Consider the following 19,199-nt stretch of genomic DNA (forward strand, 5'->3'; position numbering starts at 1 on the left):
TTCAGCCTTCCTTCATAGGTCATGTTCTCTAGATCTTTAATCATTCTTGTTGCTCTTCTCTGGACCCTCTCCAGTTTCTCCATATTTCTTGAAATGCAATGCCCAGAACTGGACACAATACTCCAGCTGAGGCCTGACCAACGTAGAGTAGAGCAGAAAAATGACGTCTCGTGTCTTGCTCACAACACACCTGTTAATGCATCCCAGAATCACGTTTGCTTTTTTTTGCAACAGCATCACACTGACTCATATTTAGCTTGTGCTCCACTATAACCCCTAGATCCCTTTCTGCCATACTCCTTCCTAGACAGTCTCTTTCCATTCTGTATGTGTGAAACTGATTGTTCCTTCCTAAGTGGAGCACTTTGCATTTGTCTTTATTAAACTTCATCCTGTTTACCTCAGACCATTTCTCCAATTTGTCCAGATCATTTTGAATTTCGACCCAGGCTCTGCCTACTCAAATCTCATTGGAGAATCAGGGCCTGTGTTAGCTTGTCTAGGCAGTGGGCTAGATTTGTCCTCTTGGGTGTGGGGGGATGTCTGTGTGTCTGTGGAGGGGGAGGGCGAAGAGCTCCCTGCTGCTCCCAAACACTGAGAGATCCAAAATCACTGGTACTTTTAAGGATGTTGGCCCCCTTTGGCCAATATAGCTAGCACTCCTCTCTTGCACTAGGCAATGCGCAGTTCAAAGCTGCTACAGTGGTTTTAATTATTAGTGTGTACGCGTGATGGAGGCCTCTCCAGGGGCTCTCGATGAAGGGGACCCAGGCTAATTGCCCTCTGCGAGCAGCCTTCCTTGCGGGTAACAGACACCGAAGGCAGAAGTTAGCATTCTCATCCTGACTTGGGTTCTGCAGCTGACAATGAAGGAGGAAGGATCTCTGCCTCTGGGCATCCATTAGGTGGTGCCAGGACAGCTTTAATTCCCAGCTCTTTCCTAGCCCTAAGTCACTGGCTGACTCAGAGAGCCCAGCCCAAGCTGAGCCAGGAGTAGTCACTCCGGAGGGACAGGTAATGCCCAGACCTGTAGTTTCTCTGCTGAACTGCCAGAGCTGGGAGGAAGACAGGACATCAGAGAAACCAAACCAGTATCGTACGCAGGAGTGAAGTCAGCTTTGTCTGCAGTACCAGAGGGCTTGCTCCTTCGAAGGGCAAGCGGAGGACTTGAAAGGAATCAAGTAAGCTTTTTACGGTCTGTCTTCCCAGGCGGAGCGGATTTGTGGCAGTGCGCTTGGCTGAGCGTGTTGTGTGGTTGATAGGATCTTGGTGAAATCTGGGTTGAGGTGGTTTGGCTGGTGTATCAAAGGATCAGAGCAAGGGAACTTCCTGTGGGAAGTTCCTTCCTCTTCTGATTCCCCAGCTGGTTTTTTTTTACCGTTAAGAGCCTGTCTTAATTAGGAAATTGTGTCGCTTTGACTAGACTGGGTCCAACTGCCCTCTCTGGATGCAGTTATATCAGTGAAATAATAATGCCTACCCTTCCTGTAGCACATACCATCAGTGCAAGCCAAAGTGCTTCACAAAGGAGGTCAGGATCCCTACTTCCATTTTACAGATTGGGAAAACTGTGGCACAAAGCAGGGAAGTGATTTGCCCAAGGTCACTCAGCAGGTTAGTGGCAGAGCTGGAATAGAACCCAGGTCTCCAGTCTAGTGTGCTATCCACTAGTCCTCACTCCTCTTCCCATGTAGAAAGGGGATAAGCTATACTCCTAGTTAGTCACCATTATATTAGTGCTTGCGCTGATATAAGTAGCTCGGTAAAAAACCAAAGCCCCCCCATTCACTGATACTGATTGAGAGATATATAAAAAGTATTAGAGCGTAGCCCAGGACATATTATGCCCCACTCCTGTGGCTGTAGCTGGGCTTTTAGGTCACTGCTGCTCCTTAGATGTCTAGGAGGTTCCCCTTCAGTACTTTGATACTTTTCCCTCCTGGGTGGGTGCTAAGTCCCTTTTGCAGCGCTCTCTGGCCCTGCTGCTCCAGGGAGAGAAAGATGTTTCCCTGGCTATTCTGCTGCCGAATTATTGTGGCGAGAGGCTCCCATTGACTAGGACAATTGGTTATTTACTTGCAAACCTTCCTGGGTGCGTGCGGGCCAGCCCTGGAAGAATGAAGGCTGAGATCTCATAGGACATGTGACCATGTCACAGGGTAGTGGAATCTGGTACCTTTCCATTTAGGAGGAGGGGGTGGGGACCCAGAGAGACAACAGATTCCCGCCTTCTGCAAAAGCTATAAAAGGGGGTGGAACAGAACAAAGGGGGTTGCAGTCATGAGAACACTCCTGCTTTCCACCTAAGATGTCTGCTGGAACTAACAAGAACTGTACCAGGTGAAAAGATTGGGCTCAGATGAGGAAGGAGTCTAGTCTGTGAAAGCAGCTTATTGGAACATATCTAAGAGTGAGATATTAGGGTTAGACTTGCGTGTTCTGTTTTATTTTGCTTGGTAACTTACTTTGTTCTGTCTGTTATTACTTGGAACCATTTAAATCCTATTTTTTTATACTTAATAACATCACTTTTGTTTATTAATTAACCCAGAATAAGTGATTAATACCTGGAGGAGCAAACAGCTGTGCATCTCTCTAGCAGTGTTATAGAGGGGGGACAATTTATGAGTCTACCCTGTATAAGCTTAATACAGAGTAAACCGGATTTATTTGGAGTTTGGATCCCATTGGGAACTGGGTGTCTGTGTACTGCAGATAGGTGACCTGCTGAGCAGTTTTTGGTTAAAACCTGCAGCTTTGGGGGCATGGCCCAGACCTGGGTCTGTGTTGCAGCAGGCTAGCGTGTCTGGCTTAACAAGGCAGGGTTCTGGAGTCCCAAGCTGGCAGAGAAAATGGGCTCAGAGGTAAATTAAGCATGTCAGGTGACAGTCCCAAGGGGATCTCTCTGAATGAACTTATCACAGGCAGTTCATAGCCCTGGCACCTCTGGGCTTGTAGATTTAAAACTCTGAGCCCACATAGCAGGGTGGTACTGAGTTCACGACATTTACTTGAACCGGTGCCACGTGACAAGACCTGACTTGTGGATAGTGCATTCTCTTAGGAGTGGATGAACGTAGACACCCGCTCTCCTCCTTACTCATCTTGTTTTGCTGGCACAAGGAAACAAAACTAGAACCAGAGTGCAGGAGGAAAAGTTCATCTCCATGGAAATGCAAACTTGGGAGACCATGAGAGAAGGAAGAGTGGCCCGGGTTGTGCTCAGACTTTTTCTCCAGGGATCAGCCCTTTGGTTTGAAACCTTTGTGCTCTGGTCCCAGGCTTAGCCCTTTACTGCTGCATTAAATACTTGTAACATTTCTCCTGAGTCACTCGGAGCTGTGGCTCACTGTGGAATCCTCAATGCTCCTCCTTCTCAGAATGAGCAAAGGAAACAAAATATATGGAGAGAGTATAACAGCTTTGTCATTTAAATCCCTGTCAGAATTTGATTTATGTGAAAGAAAATCGGTGAAGAAAATGGTAAAAAAACAAACACACAAAAATAACCCGTTCCAGACTGTCTCTCATATGCACATTCCCATGATATCAGCCCTTGTGATTTTATTGAGTCTTGTCGTGTATGCTTCTTTGGGAGGCAGTGTGCACTAGTGGCTAGCACTTTGGACTGGGCTGTAGAAGGTCTGGATACTATTCCTGGTTCTGCAGCTGGGTGACCGTAGGCAAGTTGCTTTTCCCTGTCTATGCCTCAGTTTCCCCATCTATAAAATGGGGATAAAAATTCTGACCTCCGTTTGTAAAGCACTTTGAGATCTACAGATGACAAGTGCTATAAAAGAGCTAGGGATTATTTATTAATAAAGCCCCAGCAGCCAGAGTCATGTGATTAGGTAAAATTACTGTATTCTGTTAAAGTAGTAAGTTTCCAGCCCTCTTGGTTGCAGAGAAAAGCTTTAAAATGACCAAAAATCACAAGGCAAGGACCCAAAATTATGAAATTGTCTTAAAAATGAGATTTTAAAAATAATAATATTGGGTTCGTCTTTTTTTTTTTTTTTTTTTTTTGCTTTGTGGCTTTTGAGCCTTTGGGTGGCGGGTGTGTCGCATTTTCAAGCTTTTCTCTTCAGTCACAAAATCAAGAAATGTCCCTTTTCTTTCTTGCTATCACCTGACTCCAGGAGCTAGAGCTGTAGGAAAAACAGCAAATAACATGAGTCTTTCTATGAAATGGTGCAAGCAGGCAACACTGCAAAGGTGGGACAATACTGAAGTGCTACTGGCCCCGTTCATGAAGTTGGATCCATGTGGCTCGAACTGTACACATGTGCGGCCATCTCTTGCCTCAAGTGGGATGTCATGGGGGGGTTTAGGGTTTGCCTGTGTGGATCTGATTGCAGGTTCAGGGCACTGGAAGGTAAGAGGAAGAGGCAATCTAACAACTCAGGCAGATGACATATCCCCAAAGGCATTGGTACATTTGTGGTTAGAGCACCCAGAAAGTAAAGCCCCATGTGGTGCTAGTTTGATAGAGGCTGATTTTTTTTTTTATTTTTATTTTTTTTAAACAACCATGTGGCTCTGGCTAGGGTGTTGCTATAATATGATCCCATTCCCAAGGGCCCTTCGATTTAGCTGGGGCTGTCTGTCTGGTTTATCTGGTTCGTTAGGAAATAATTGAAGTGGGTTTTTTTTATAAGCTAAAATGGGTGGAGGTGGCATCATGAAATACCTTCTTATGACAAGTATCCGAGGGGTAGCCGTGTTAGTCTGGATCTGTAAAAGCAGCAAAGAGTCCTGTGGCACCTTATAGACTAACAGATGTATTGGAGCATGAGTTTTCGTGGGTGAATACCCATCTTGTCGGGTCTGACAGGCAGAATGCTGAGTGTGACTGGTCAGAAGCTAGTGATGTGTGGGATAGCGACTGTACAGCAGGGTAATTTCCAGCAGTCTCTGTTTATGGGCAGAGATGTGGCTGGCAAGGAAAGCACCGCAGAACCCTCTTGAACAAGCACCTATTAAACAAGGTCCACTGAACTGAGCAAAAACCTTACTGGCTACAGCCCTCAGTGAGTTTGTGTGCGTCTCTCTGTTGTGCACATGAAAACAGTCTAATGAAGTAATGTGGCTTTGCACCACTGCCTCTTGCTGGAGAGAATCAGGACAGTTTAGCTATGTATCATAGCCGCTATACGTCTAAAAGATCATGGGGATTCTCCTTTAGCTTTAGTGATGGGGTCCTTTGGGAGCAGGAGGATGTGAGTTCTGTCCCTGCTGCTGACCATACAGTTTTATGTGATCATGACGGAGGTGCGGCATAGTGACAAGGCGTGGCCTTGGATACGGATACAATACACAGTGTTAACGACCAGTATGGAAGGTGCCCTGCTGTAACAGCGTGTATCTTGGGGTGGTGCCTAGAGGCCAGCCATGTCAGGCCCCACTGAGCTTGGTGCTGTGCAAACACACAGGAAAGGATGGTCTCTGCCCCAAAGACGTAACAGTCTAGAAGACACGATGGGACAGGTGGGTGTGGGTGAGACAACCAAGTGGGTCAGTGGGACAGTGGAGGAGACAGAAATAACAGGGTGGGCGAAGTGCTTAACAGAAGCATGGTTTAAACACATGCACCCTAACCCCAAAGAGCCCATAAATCAGCTAGGATGGTCTTGTGGTTAAAGCACTGAACTAGGACTTAGCTGATCTGGGTTCTACTTATGACTTAGCCACCGTCTCTTTGTGTGACCTTGGGCAAGTTGTTTAATCTCTCTGGGCCTGAGTTCCCCATCTGTGAACTGGGACTAATTGTCCTGCCCTCTCTCGGAGGGGCATTTTTAGGATAAATCCATTCATGTTGGTGACACGCTCAGATCCTCTGGGGGAAGGCAAGACATCACGAAGGCCAAACGCCTAATGAGAAAAAATGGTCTCAGGTAAAATTGTACTCCATTTGGCTGCTTTTGTCTTATGCTGCATTTTGCTAGCCTTGAGTTAGTCAGAAGAAATGGTTCTGAGTTTAGTTTTTGCTGATTGTGTTAACGGTTATTCTTAGAAGAATAAAAGTTTTATGGCTGTAACTGCCTTGTTTATGGCTGGGTGTGAGTAAAGAACCTCTGGTAATTAATTGAGAAGGGACAGCCAACCAGCTAGGCCATTTGGTCAAGCAGGGAGTGGAGGAGTCAAGTGGTGCCAACTTTCAGCCGGAAGGCAGACACGCCGAGCACAAAATTAGAAGGTAAGCTAAAAAAATAAACCAAATAAAAAATGGATGCAAATCTTCCCGGCAGAGGTGAAAGTAACATGGATGACTTACTGGTACGAGCCGGCCCCTGGCAGGGGTGGGGTTGGTGGGGTCAGTGTCCCAGAAGCAATTTAAAGAGCTTATACTGGGGGGCAAAAGGAGCAGAGATCCGGCAGGCCCACCGACAGGGGCCGCAAAAGGGGCAGCGATGTTAAAGTGCTGTCGCAGCAGTGCTTTAGTCCAGGGCTGCCCGGGGGGGGGGAGGGGGGGGCGGGCAAGTGGGGCGGGCTGCCCGGGGGGGGGGCGGGCAAGTGGGGCCCCCACAAGAATATAGTATTCTATAGTATTGCAACTTTTTTTATGGAAGGGGTCCCCGAAATTGCTTTGCCCCAGACCCCCTCAATCCTCTGGGAAGCCCTGCTTTAGTCATCTGTGTATGGGCTGGTACTGGCGGCCACTTTTTACTGGTACCGGCTTACTTTCAACCCTGCAGTCTGGCCCTTCCTGGCATCTTCTACCCCGTCCCCAGGGCTGGACCCCCAGAACTCTGGCTTCTGCTGACAAGCCTGAGCTCATGCGTTACCAAGACAAGGTCACTGTGGGACAGCAGATCAGAGATGGGCGGGTCTGGGGACTGTGAGTGATGGTGGGTGTGAGGGGTTGGGTCACAGAACCCCCCCTTGGGACTGCCACCTTATGCACCTAGACTATTTCTGACCCCGTTTTCCCTGGCAGCTTGGGACTTCAGCGCCTCGTTGGAGCCACACACGCTTGCCTGCTGCAAACACGGACCCAGGTCTGAACCACGTCCCCCACAAGTTACAGGCTTAACTGAAAGCAGCTTAAGAAGTGCTCCTGTCTCCAGCACTCAGATGCCCAACTCCCAATGGGGTCCAACCCCAAAATAAATCCGTTTTATCCTGTATGAGGCTTATACAGGGTAAACTCATAAATTGTCCACCCTCTATAACACTGACAGAGATGCACAGCTGTTTGCCTCCACCCCAGGTATTAATACATACTCTGGGTTAATTAATTAATAAATAAATAAATATTTTTATTAAATACAAAAAGTAGGATTTAAGTGATTCCAAGTAATGACAGACAGAATAAAGTAAATCGCCAAACAAAACATGCAAGTCTATGCCTAATACAGTAGGAAACTCAATGCATATAAATCTCACTCACAGAGGAGTTCCAATACGCTTCTTTTACAGACTAACCTCCTTCTAGTCTGGGTCCAGCAACCACTCACACCCCTCTGGTTACTGTCCTTTGTTCCGGTTTCTTTCAGGCATCTCTTTGGGGGTGGAGAGGCTCTCCCTTGAGCCAGCTGAAGACAAAACGGAGGGGCTTCCAGGGGCTTAAATAGACTTTCTCTTGTAGGTGGAAATCCCTTCTTCCCTCCTATGCAGCCTCCAGCTACAAGATGGAGTTTGGGAGTCACGTGGGCAAGTCACATGTCCATGCATGACTCAGTTCTCTGCAGGCCCACGCCACACTCCCAGGAAAGCCAGATGTGGACTGGTGTCTCTCAAAGTTCATTGTCTGCTTAAGAGTTTCTTGATTGAGCACTTACTGAGAATAGGCTCTTCTCAAGAAGCTGACCAAATGCTTTGCTGAGGCTACTTAAAATCAAACAACTACACAGCCGATATTCATAACTTCGAATACGAAAATGACCCATGCATACAAATAGGATGAATATATCCAGTAGATCATAACCTTTGCAGAGGTATGTTACATGGCATATCTAGCATAAAACATATTCCGGTTATGTCATATTTACGTTCATAAGCATATTTCTATAAAGCATTATGGGATGCAACGTCACAGTGAGGAAGAGGGGAGAGAGAGCGTAGGTGGCAGCCTTGCTGCTGAGCAGGGGAGGGAGAGATGGAGGTGGAAATGAGAGCAGAAATCCAGGCTGGGACGGGATTATCCATTGCTTCCAAAGGAAATACAAGGACAGTGAATCAGCTGTGCTATGGGACAATATGGCCGCGTCTACCCTGGGATTGTGATCACCAGGGGCGTTGCACCAGTTGTGCAGACCTCTAATGCAGACACAAACATGTTGCAATTTGCACGGGGGCAGAGTCTCTTGGTTTCAAAACAGGGGGGAAGCTGCACCCGCGCAAATCCCGCCACACTAGCATAAAATGTGTCTACAAACTGTCCAGCTGCACTAGTGCCGGCAATCGCAGCCGACATCTTACGCCTCGAGAAGGGAGAGGCGACGTGGTCCGAACCGCATTAGCAGCAGTGCTGAACAGGGCTGGCTTGAAGTTTCCTGTCCGCACTGTTTGACCAGCTGTACTTCTTCCTAATGTGTCTTCAGGTGGTTGTCACACACTGCACTGGCATTGGCTCAGGCGAAGTGGGAATGCATACAGCTGCTGTTTCTGAAGCACTTCATTCAAAACCGGAAACATTCGCTTATGAGCTGTCAGTTATCTGAATACCCAGCAGCAGTATCCCACGCTTTAGACACAGATCTCCAAGTGCTTTACAACTGTGGAATGTGCCCCGTTATACAGAATGGGAAACTGAGACACAGAAGGGCTAACACATGCAGGGCTGGTACAACCCATTAGGCAACCTAGGTGGTCGCCTAGGGCAGTGACATTTGGGGGGCGGTGACCGCGGAGGCCTGATGTTCAACCGCCGCAGTTGGTGGTATTTCAGGGGTTGGCCCTTCCGCCGCCTCTGTCGGGGGCACCATTTTGGAGATGGGACCTTCCGCCGCTTAGGGTGCCGAAAAGGCTGCCAGTGCTCCTGAATGCATGGGTGCACTTGCAAAATAGCCTTGTAAAAAGAAGTAGCAAGTTGATTTGTGTCTCTCTGAAGATTTCAGTTGTGCTCAGTTTACAGGCTAGCTCCTCAGTTGGCTACGTGATTTAATTATTAACCAATCGGGAGGCGGTTCCTATGTTATTAACCAATGACGTTATCAACTTGCACTAACTAATTAACTTCTTAGTTTTAGATTATTCTCACAGCAAAATATTTCCCCGTCACGCTGTTTAAATAGGAATAGTACTATAGTAAAGGAAATGGTGCACTCGTTGTCCTGTGGCTTTTTTGGGTCATGGTGATTGTTAATTTGGTTCCTGAACCACAGATGTCTGAGTATCACCACAGAGTGGGACACAGGGAGCAGAACTGTGTCCTGCTTCATCAGCTACTTTTTAGAGAACAGCCACATTTTAAGTGATTTGCCTGATGTTAACAGAGGGAGTTGATGGCAGAGGTGGGGCTAGAAACCACATCTCCTACCTTTCAGTTCACAATGCTGGCCTTACTCCTGATTGGGTTTGGTGTTTTAGCTTTTGATGATCACTTACTCTATGCTTTCTCTTCCTCCTCTCCTTTATTTATATTTCCATTGTTTAATGTGAATGTGTCCCTGTGCTGTAAGTCACTGCTGGTGGCGGCTCTGGTATTTCATAAAGGAACTAATTAAAATCCCATTGATCTATGCAGTAGGCTGATTTTTCTGTAAATTGTCTACCCTTAAAGCTAATACAGAGAGACCGTGACAATACTTAGAGATAATCTTATCTCACCTGCCTTAACAATGATATGGCAGAGCTGGGAAGGTTTCCATGTGTTTGAGTTTAATACTTGTCTCACTACCAGCTGCCTAGCAGGCAAATAAAGAAATTCTGGAACTGGTAGGAATATACTTGCCAATACATCCTTTTCTAACTGGTCTATGGATGGGTGCCGGGTGGGTGCCGGGTGGGTGCCCCACCCAACCCATTCGGAGAGAATCCATGCAATATGTAGATTTAAATCTCAGCCCCTTTCCTGAAGATGGTTTTATTAACAGACAAATTAATAAATCAGCTCAAGTCTCCTCCCAGGGCTTGGCTGCTCCTAAGGTTCCTCTCTCAGGACTGCTCAGCCCATACCCTAGGTCAGCATTTCTCAAATGCGGTCACCAGGGGCTTTTCTTGCAGCCACAGCCTCCTGGGCAGTGATTGGGGAGGGGGAAGCAATGGCCTCTCCCCCGGGGCCTCCAGCAGGAATTGGGCCCTATCCCCTTCTGGAGACAGAAACACTGGAGGAGCAGGCAGCCACTGAGTTCCTGGAGGCGGTGGGGTCAGACTTCAGCCCTGTGGGGGCAGGCAGCAGGCTCAGGCCATGGGACTTTCGGCTCTGGACACGCGGTGGCAAGCTCTCACCCCCAGGTATGGGGCTCCGGCCCCTGGGCTCCCCCCATCACCTCTGGCCCCCCACTGCCTCCCTGCCCACCTCCCCATCCAGGGCTTCATTTGTCCCTCATCTTCAGGGCCAGCTCTGGCTTTTTTGCCACCCCAAGCCAAAAAACCCAAACAAACAAAAAAAGCAAACCTGCAGGGCAGCCGGAGAGGCAGAGCGAATAAAACCCGTACAGGGTGGCTGGAGCATGGGTGCAGGGGGACTCCCGGTGCTGCAGACATGCCCCGGGCAGTGGGGGGAAGGGAGAGGGAGCTGGGGGCAGAGAGAGAAGGGGTGTGGCCAGAGCTTCCACCGTGCCGCCTGCCGGGAGGGCTCCGCACCACTCCAGTTGGCGGGGAGGGAAGGATGCGGGCTGCCCTGCCGGACTTGCTGCAGACCTGGCATCGGCTGGGGCAGATGCAGCGTGCTGCCCGCTCAGCAGAGCGCTTCCCTCCTGCGCGCCACCGCCCCCTACAGGGCGACCGGAGTGGCGAACCAAAAAGAAAAATGAAAAAAAAGGATTTGAGAGGGTGCCGCCCCTTAGAATCTGCCACCCCAAGCACGAGTGCCTGGAGCCGCCCCTGCTCATCTTGCCAGGGCGGAGTAAATCTGCTGTGAAAAGTGATATTTGTATGTTTGTTAATATCACTTTTCACAGCAGACTTAGCAGCTAGCTACTAACATACAAGTATCACTTTTCACAGCAGCAGGCTTACTAGCTAGCACGTCTAAAAAAAAAGCACTAAAAAAGCAAAAGAAACGACAACAAAAAAGACGAGAACGTGCTGTGCTTATTTGTGTTTCTATTCTGTTTAGGTCCAGTAAAGAATAAATTGTACATTATTTTTATTATTGGGTCTGCAAAAAGACCCTATATAAATAAATTACAATGACTTGGACATGTGTATGTCCATATTTATTTGTTTTTCCTAAAGTTAATTAAGTAATTTAGGAAAAATTGTCAGAGCAGCCACCACCAAGAGGTGGTGGCTGTACTTTGAGGCCACTAACAAATTTGTTGTGACCTGTCCTAGATCCTCTTGATAGAGAACCACCAGGGGCGGCTCCAGGCAACAGCATGCCAAGCGCGTGCTTGGGGCGGCAAGCCGTGGGTGGCGCTCTGCCGGTCTCCGCAAGGGTGGCAGGCAGGTTGCCTTCGGCGGCATGCCTGTGGAGGGTCCACTGGTCCCGCAGCTTCGGTGGACCTCCCACAGGTGTGATGCCGAATCCGCAGGACCGGGGACCTCCCACAGACAAGCTGCCGAAGGCAGCCTGCCTGCCATGCTTGGGGCTGCAAAATACCTAGATCCTCCCCTGAGAACCACCACGTGGAGTAAGGAACCACCTTCCTCAGTTGCTTACTGGAGCATTTAACATGTTCCCAATAGGATCAACACGTACTAACAGGCTGTGATGTCTCTGGAAAACAATAGTGTGCTGGTGCATGATCTTATCTTTGCAACCATTCAAGTCGGACTTTTAAGTGACAGGTTTTTTTTGTTTTGTGTTTTTTTTGGGGGGGGTCTTAGCTCATTTTAAATCCATTGCTTACCTGTCCATTTGATCTATTTTTAATCCTCATAACCTTACTAGAGAATCCTTCCTTCCCCTGTCTGAACGCTCCTGTATGTTGGAGAAGGGGACTATGTAAGGTTGAAGAATGTAACCCCAAATCTCAAACCCATAATTCATGACTGATCCCCACCCCTAAACTCTCAAACATGCCCCCTTAAATTCCAATAAAATAACATTTATGGGGGAGATTTTCCAAAGCATCTATGGGATTTAGGGGCATAAATGTCACTGACAGACAATGGGCCTTATGCTCCTAAATCCCTTAGGTGCCTGGGAAACTCTCCTTTTACAACAACTAATCCCCATAAACAAAGGGGATGATTCTCACTTACTTGTGCTTGGCTTAGGGGGTGAGGACTTTAAATGCTCTTTGCACTTTTTGCACTCGGGGAGTGTTCCGGACCCTGCCAAGCCCCTGGTGTAGGCCAGAGCAGTCTTAGGGCTGCTCTAACATAAACTTTGTTCCCATGGGTCCCTAGATGTCATTGGAGGAAGAAAACAGCCATGCCTTTACCCTGATACGCCCTTATGATATAAGCAGAGCGGGGTAGAATCCTTACACCAGCTGTATTTTTGGGTGGAAGGCGGGGGGGACCATGAGGGTGGATTTTCACCCCTTCAGGTCTTCCTTACAATGCTGTCAAAGGTCCTTGGCCTAACTGAGAGTCTTGTCTAAGACACAAGCTGAACTGTCAGACCAATAGTAATTGTTGGCCTTGTTGCCTCGCCCACTCTTGTCCTGAGTCACGCAGAGTTGTCACTGCATGATTCCTCCTGGGGGAGCAGGGTTTGCCGTCATGACGAAGGACAGGATCTCTCCGCCTCTGATGTGATGCTGTCGGCTGGATTAGCCTCACCCACACTCCACCCAAAACGTGCTCTGGATCCATGCAAGATTGCGGCTCCAGTGATGCGGTTTGGGCCATTCCCTTCTACATCAGCAACGTGATGGCTTCGGACAGGGCAGGAAAAAGCCAGTGATGCTGGAGCATGCCCAGCTGCGGGTTTATTCCATGATAAGCTGTAAGCCCCCGGGGGTGTGGAATTCCATGGTGGGGCTCCATCCTAAAGAGATGCAATCGCTCACCACTGTGCTCATATGAACCAGGAGATGGCCCTAATGCGACCATGTTTACCCAGAATCTGCTGTCCAGGAGACCCTTTCTCAAGAGCCAATGGCAGAATCCACCACATGGGCTCACTGGCTTGTTAGTTCTAAGCCGGCTGGTTTACCCTGCCGCTCCCAGAGTTGCTTATGTGGGTAACCTGTTTTCTCTTCCCATAGCGGTATTTCCCATCCTGCAGTGGCTGAGTCATGCTGCCAGGATCAGAGCATCTTTTCTCCTTGGCTTCATGCAGAATTAGGTCTAGAAATTTCAAAACAGCGGGGTCATTAGGGTAACACTGCTCAATTGTTCGCTCTCTTCTGGATTCAGCTCTGTTCCCTCCCTTGCGCTGCTTCACTTACCAGCAGAAGAAAAAACGACAAACTTTTGTAGTGATAAACAGGATGGTCAATTTCAAACAGCTGACATGAAGTAATTGAGTTACAGTAAGGGGAATTCCCCCTAAGGGACCATCCTGATTATCACTACAAAAGTTTTTTTTTCTCTTGCTGATAATATCCCACCTTAATCGATTAGTCTCATTAGAGTTGATATGGCAACCCCCGTTTTTTTCATATTCTCTGTGTGTATATATATATATATCTTCCTACTGTATTTTCCACTGCATGCTTATGCTCAAATAAATTTGTTAGTCTGTAAGGTGCTACAAGTACTCCTCGTTCTTTTTGCTAAATAGTTTTAGTTAACTTAGTAATCTCTTCAGAATAACAAGGACATGGCTCCCTCTGAGGGTGGATCTTCTCTAGGTCATATGGTGCTTTCTTACCATTGGCTAACATGTGGTATCTAACGTGTGTTAAAATCCTAGTGAGGACAAGACAGTTTGTCATTTTTCACCTGTGTCAGCAGGTCGAGGTAAAGACTGTCAAGGAGTCTGGGCTTTAAGTTGACCTGTAAACACACATGTGTGAAAACTACAAACTTCCTTGTCTTCACTAGGATTTTAACTCATGTCAGTTACCATGTTAGCTAACATGAGGTAAGAACGCATCTTTATTCCTAGTGAAGACAAGGCCTGAGAATGGTGCCCAGAGCCCAGCTCTAAGTTAGATCTTTCTGCTTTGTTGCTCTTCCCAAACACAATAGGTTTAACATTATCTTGCACGTTACCCCGTCTCCTCTGATCTCTGTGGCCTTGGTAGTTGTTTGTCTCCCTGCTGTCACTGATTTTGGTTTTAAGACATTGTGAAAATGTGGTGGGGCTGGTTGTGGTGAGGACGGTGGGTTTGTTTTTTAATCCTGCAAAACAAAAACAATTTCAAGATTTTCCATGTTCCCCCTTCCCCCATTTTTAACCAGCTCTATCTGCTGCCTGATGGAATCACTTATGCTTGTGCAAAGCGAGTGTGCGAGAGTGGAGGGTTCTAAGTTGGTAGCATTTTACCCACGCTTTGCACGGCACTAGTGCGAGTAATCATAAAAGACAACGCCACAAGAGGCACTGGAAGCTCAGGCCCTGGGTTGAATTCTGGGGCTGGGTCAATTTCATAGCACCATAGAATGGTAGGACTGGAAGTGACCTCGAGAGGTCATCTAGTTCAGTCCCCTGCACGCAAGGCAGGACTAAGTATTATCTAGACCATCCCTGACAGGTGTTTGTCCAACTTGCTCTTAAAAATCTGCAGTAATGGAGATTCCGCAACCTCCCTGGGCAATTTATTCCAGTGCTTAACCACTCTGACAAGAAGTTTTTCCTAATGTCCAACCTAAACCGCCCTTGCTACAATTTAAGCCCATTGCTTCTTGTCCTAGCCTCAGAGGTTAAGGAGAACAATTTTTCTCCCTCCTCTTTGTAACAACCTTTTATGTACCTGAAAACTGTTATCATGTCCCTCTCAGTCTTCTCTTCTCCAGACTAAACAAACCCAATTTTTTCAATCTTCCCTCCAAGGTCTTGTTTTCTAGACCTTTCATCATTTTTGTTGCTCTTCTCTGGACTTTCTCCAGTTTGTGCACATCTTTCCTGAACTGTGGTGCCCAGAACTGGACACAATACTCCAGCTGAGGCCTAATCAGCACAGAGCAGAACAGAAGAATTACTTCTTGTGTCTTGCTTACAACACTCCTGCTAATACAGCCCAGAATGATGTTTGCTTTTATTTGCAGTGGTGTTATCAGGGCCAGCTCCAGGCAAGAGCGGAGCAAGCAGCTGCTTGGGGTGGCCAGTACAAAGGGGAGGCACTCTGTCTGCTATTGGGGCTGCACATCCGGCGGGAATTTGGCAGCAGGTCCCTTAGTCCCTCTCTTCCTCTTTGAGCTGCCGAAGTGCCACAGAAGAATGGAGCGTGATTGACCTGCCGCCGAAGTGCCGCCGATTCGTTTTTGTTTTTTTCTGCTTAGGGTAGGAGAAAACCTGGAGCCGGCCCTGAATGTTACACTGCTGACTCATATTTAGCTTGTGATCCACTATGATCCCCCAGGTCCCTTTCTGCAGTGCTCTTTCCTAGTCAGTCATTTCCCCCTTGTGTATGTTTGCAACTGATGTTTCCTTCCTAAGTGGAGCACTTTGCATTTGTCCCTATTGGATTTCATCCTATTTACTCCTGACCATTTCTCCAGTTTCTCCAGATCATTTTGAATTTTAATCCTATCCTCCAAAGCACTTACAACCCCCCCCAGCTTGGTATCATCCGCAAACTTTACAAGTGTTACAAGCAGGGCCGGCTCCAGGCACCAGCTTAGCAAGCAGGTGCTTGGGGCGGCCATTCCGGAGTGGGGCGGTTCGTCCAGCTATTCGGCGGCAATTTGGCGGAGGGTCCCTCACTCCCACTCGGAGCGAAGGATCTCCCGCTGAATTGCCGCAGATTATGACCGTGGCTTTTTTTTTTTTTTTGGTTTCTTGGGGCGGCAAAACCCCTGGAGCCGGCCCTGGTTACAAGGCTTTCTAAATCCTTGTGGAAGATATTGCTTCCTTCAAAGGTGGATATGTAGGTTCCTACCTGATGTGTGGGGCCTCGGGCTGCGCCCTTAAAAGCCATGATTCTGTCTTAGCTAAGGTTCCCAGGGTGTGTTTTGTTAAAGGAGAGGTTTTCCACTGTCTGCTTGGCCACAGTTTCCCAGGGCTGCTCAGAGGACTCAGGGGGCCTGGGGAAAAGCAGGGGAGCTTGTACTCACCTGGTGGCAGTCCGGGTCTTCGGCAGCACTGAAGGGCCCCCTGCCGCCGTAATACAGCCGAAGACCTGGACTGCCGGGCCAGGGCTCGCAGTGCCCCTGTGGGGCCCAGGGCAAATTGCCCCACTTAGCCCCCACTCCCCTGGTGGCCCTACAATTACCCCCTGGACAGTGCTGTTCAATGTGCCTTACAAGCTGGCTGCTGCCTGCGTTTCAGTGCGATGGTGGTTAATAGGGACTGAAACCGTTTTGTTCCTTCCACACACTATAAAAATGGAAAATGTTATTTTATTATAAAAATGCCCGTTTCCTTTCATTCATTAATTCCCACGTAGACTGTTGCTTCTAGGGCGCCAGGCTCTCAAGAGCTTAATAAAGATAATAAATGGATCTGCCCACCCCTTCGGCCAAACTTTCCCCTCTTCTTCCAGGCCTAAGCCCCAATCACCTCTCTCCAAATCTGTTATCCCTTGTAGGAAAACTCCAGGGCTAGAATAGTGTGTGGGAGTTTCCGGTGGAGGGGAGGCTTTGCAGGTCAGGACTGTGAGTGGCAACGTCAGAGCTGTAGGGGGCCCAGGACTTGAGTAACAGAAGACACCAGGACAGAGAAAAACTAGGACAGGACTGAGGAGCATTAGCAGAGCTGCATGTGGGGAGCGTGGGGCTGGGGTAGCAGGGGGTGCGGGTTAGGATTGAGGAGCATTGGCAGAGCTGCGTGTGGGGAGCATGGGGCTGGGATAGCAGGGGCTGCGGGTTAGGATTGAGGAGCATTGGCAGAGCTGCGTGTGGGGAGCATGAGGCTGGGATAGCAGGGGCTGTGGGTCAGGACTGAGGAGCATTGGCAGATCTGTGTGTGGGGAGCGTGGGGCGGGGGTAGCAGGGGCTGCGGGTTAGGATTGAGGAGCATTGGCAGAGCTGTGGGTAGGGAGCGTGGGGCTGGAGTAGCAGGGGCTGTGGGTCAGGACTGAGGAGCATTGGCAGAGCTGCGTGTGGGGAGCGTGGGGCTGGGGTAGCAGGGGCTGCTGTGGGTAGGACTGAGTAGGATTGCCAACCCTCCAGCATTGGCCAGGAGTCTCCAGGAATTAAAGATTAAATTTCATTAAAGATTACAAGGAGTCTCCAGGAATATGTCCAACCAAAACTGGCAACCCTAGGATTGAGGGGCAGTGGTAGAGCTGGGTGGGAACTGGCTGTTGGGAGCTGTACAATCTTTTTCTCACCAGGACAACCTGACACGGGTGAACAGGCCCTGAAGTGGGGGCGAGGGGGTGTGTGTGCCCATGGGGGTGTCTAACAGGCGGCCAGCTCGAAGCCATCCACCCAGGCCAGTGTCCACCCGCTGCGACTGTGTTCTGAACCCGCCGCGCCTCCGAATTTAACACAAAGAGGGTCTAAAAATCAGTTGCCCTGGGATGCAGTGGGAGAATTTGGCCCATGGGTGCAGGCCGCCCAGATTAGGCCCTATGCCAGGCACAGCTAGGTAGGGTGACCACATAGAAAGTGTGAAAAATCGAGACAGGGGGTGGGGTGGGGGAACATCCCAAATAGCAGAACTGTCCCTATAAAATCGGGACACCTGGTCACCCTCAGCTAGCTGGGTGCTGGGGTCAGCTGGGGAGCCCATGGAGCAGAGACACTGCACGGGCAGGGGGCCTGATCCTGCCGGTGTAAATCAGGAGTGACACCGGAGTCGCTCCGGTGCAAAGCGGGAACGAGCCACTTCCCAGCCGGGGGCCTCTGACGCGGGCCGCCCCCGCCTGCCGCTGCTCCTGAATATTCATCGCGCCGGCCGGGGCCGGGAGCCAAGCGGCCCCGCAGACGGGGGCGGGCCGCAGCGCGCTGCCATTGGCTGCCGGGGAAGGCTCCTGGCTCGGGGAGCAGCCCGGGGATCGGCCGGGAGCGGAGGCAGAGGTGGCGGGACGGTGGCAGGGGGAGACCCGCAGCTTGGCCGGGTTCCGTGCACGGACTGAAGCGGGGCTGGGAAAGCTGCGAGTGGATGAGACCCCCCCGGCCTTTGGGAGCTGGCAGGGGGAGGAGAGACTTAGAGGAGACACACGAGTGTGTGTGCGTGTGCAAGGAGCGCTCTGCCTTGTCAATCGGAGCACGGGGGGCTGCTGCTGCAGCCTGCTGCTGTCTAACATCACAACAAAGGCTGGTGTGTAACTGGGGTAAGTGACGGCTCCGATTCCCTCCTGCTTTTTTCCAGCCCAGCCTGGGTTAGATGTGGCAATGTCGATTGCATGTATGGCCACTAGACCCCCCCGCCCCCAAGAAAACAGACAGCTCGACCAGCTGCTCCTCCAGCTAAGGAATGGCCCCCAGAGCCCAGCCTCTGGTTTGAAAATCCTGCTCAGCTGCAGGATTTGGGGGGGCGATGCTGTGACCGCCCTACTGCCCCACGCTGGGAATCCAGACACAAAGGCCGGGGAAATGTAACCTTTCCCCAGGTCAGCACAAACGGCTGGCCCTGGCAGGGCTGCAGTGGATAACTAGCTCCTAGCCCTGCTGGGTGGAATAAGGCCTGTCCCAGGGCAGGGGAGGGGGGACGAAGGGGGATGGCTGCATGGATGGTTGCATCTTTTTAGGGTTAAGTCGCCTCTTTCCTGTTATTGTGGGCCAAACTCCCGGCCAAGCGGTGGTGGTAAGGAGGGCCTGGCAGATCCTCCCCGGGGGTGGTTAATTAAAATGTTGCAAACACTGAGGTTGTAGAAGGAAAGGGGAAGGCTCAGAAAAATAGCGATAATTTTTTATCACAGTCTCTGAAAGTTTTCGTGTCCTTTGAATACTGATAGACAGTGCCAGGTCAGCTGCTCTGGAAAAGGAGCGTTTGCCCAGGCAGGATCTGCTCTACAGCCAGAACGTGTGGAAGCTTTTCCGTGCTAATCCATCCGCGGGCCTCAACCTTATCCCAGAGAGCTCACCTGTAGGGCTCAGAGGGAGTTCAGTTTCCATGCCCTGGTGTGCCCTTGGCCTTTCTG

The 19,199-nt window shown here is 49.5% G+C and overlaps 1 protein-coding gene across 7 annotated transcripts in view; it reads left to right on the top strand.

Annotated features, from left to right (window-relative positions):
- The first annotated feature begins 18,110 nt into the window (after positions 1 to 18,110).
- ARHGEF10L (Rho guanine nucleotide exchange factor 10 like) overlaps positions 18,111 to 19,199 on the top strand; it is a 167,760-nt gene continuing 166,671 nt past the window's right edge. For 4 of the 7 annotated variants that reach the window (XM_030537192.1, XM_030537193.1, XM_030537194.1 and 1 more), the window contains exon 1: positions 18,111 to 18,389. In XM_030537192.1, the coding sequence (XP_030393052.1) occupies positions 18,218 to 18,389 (172 nt within the window). In that variant the 5' untranslated portion in view covers positions 18,111 to 18,217. The remainder of the gene's footprint in view (positions 18,390 to 19,199) is intronic. The other 3 variants (XM_030537196.1, XM_030537207.1, XM_030537208.1) reach the window with 1 other exon arrangement.

The sequence above is a fragment of the Gopherus evgoodei genome, chromosome 18 (genome assembly GCF_007399415.2).
Source record: "Gopherus evgoodei ecotype Sinaloan lineage chromosome 18, rGopEvg1_v1.p, whole genome shotgun sequence".
NCBI lineage: Eukaryota > Metazoa > Chordata > Testudines > Testudinidae > Gopherus > Gopherus evgoodei.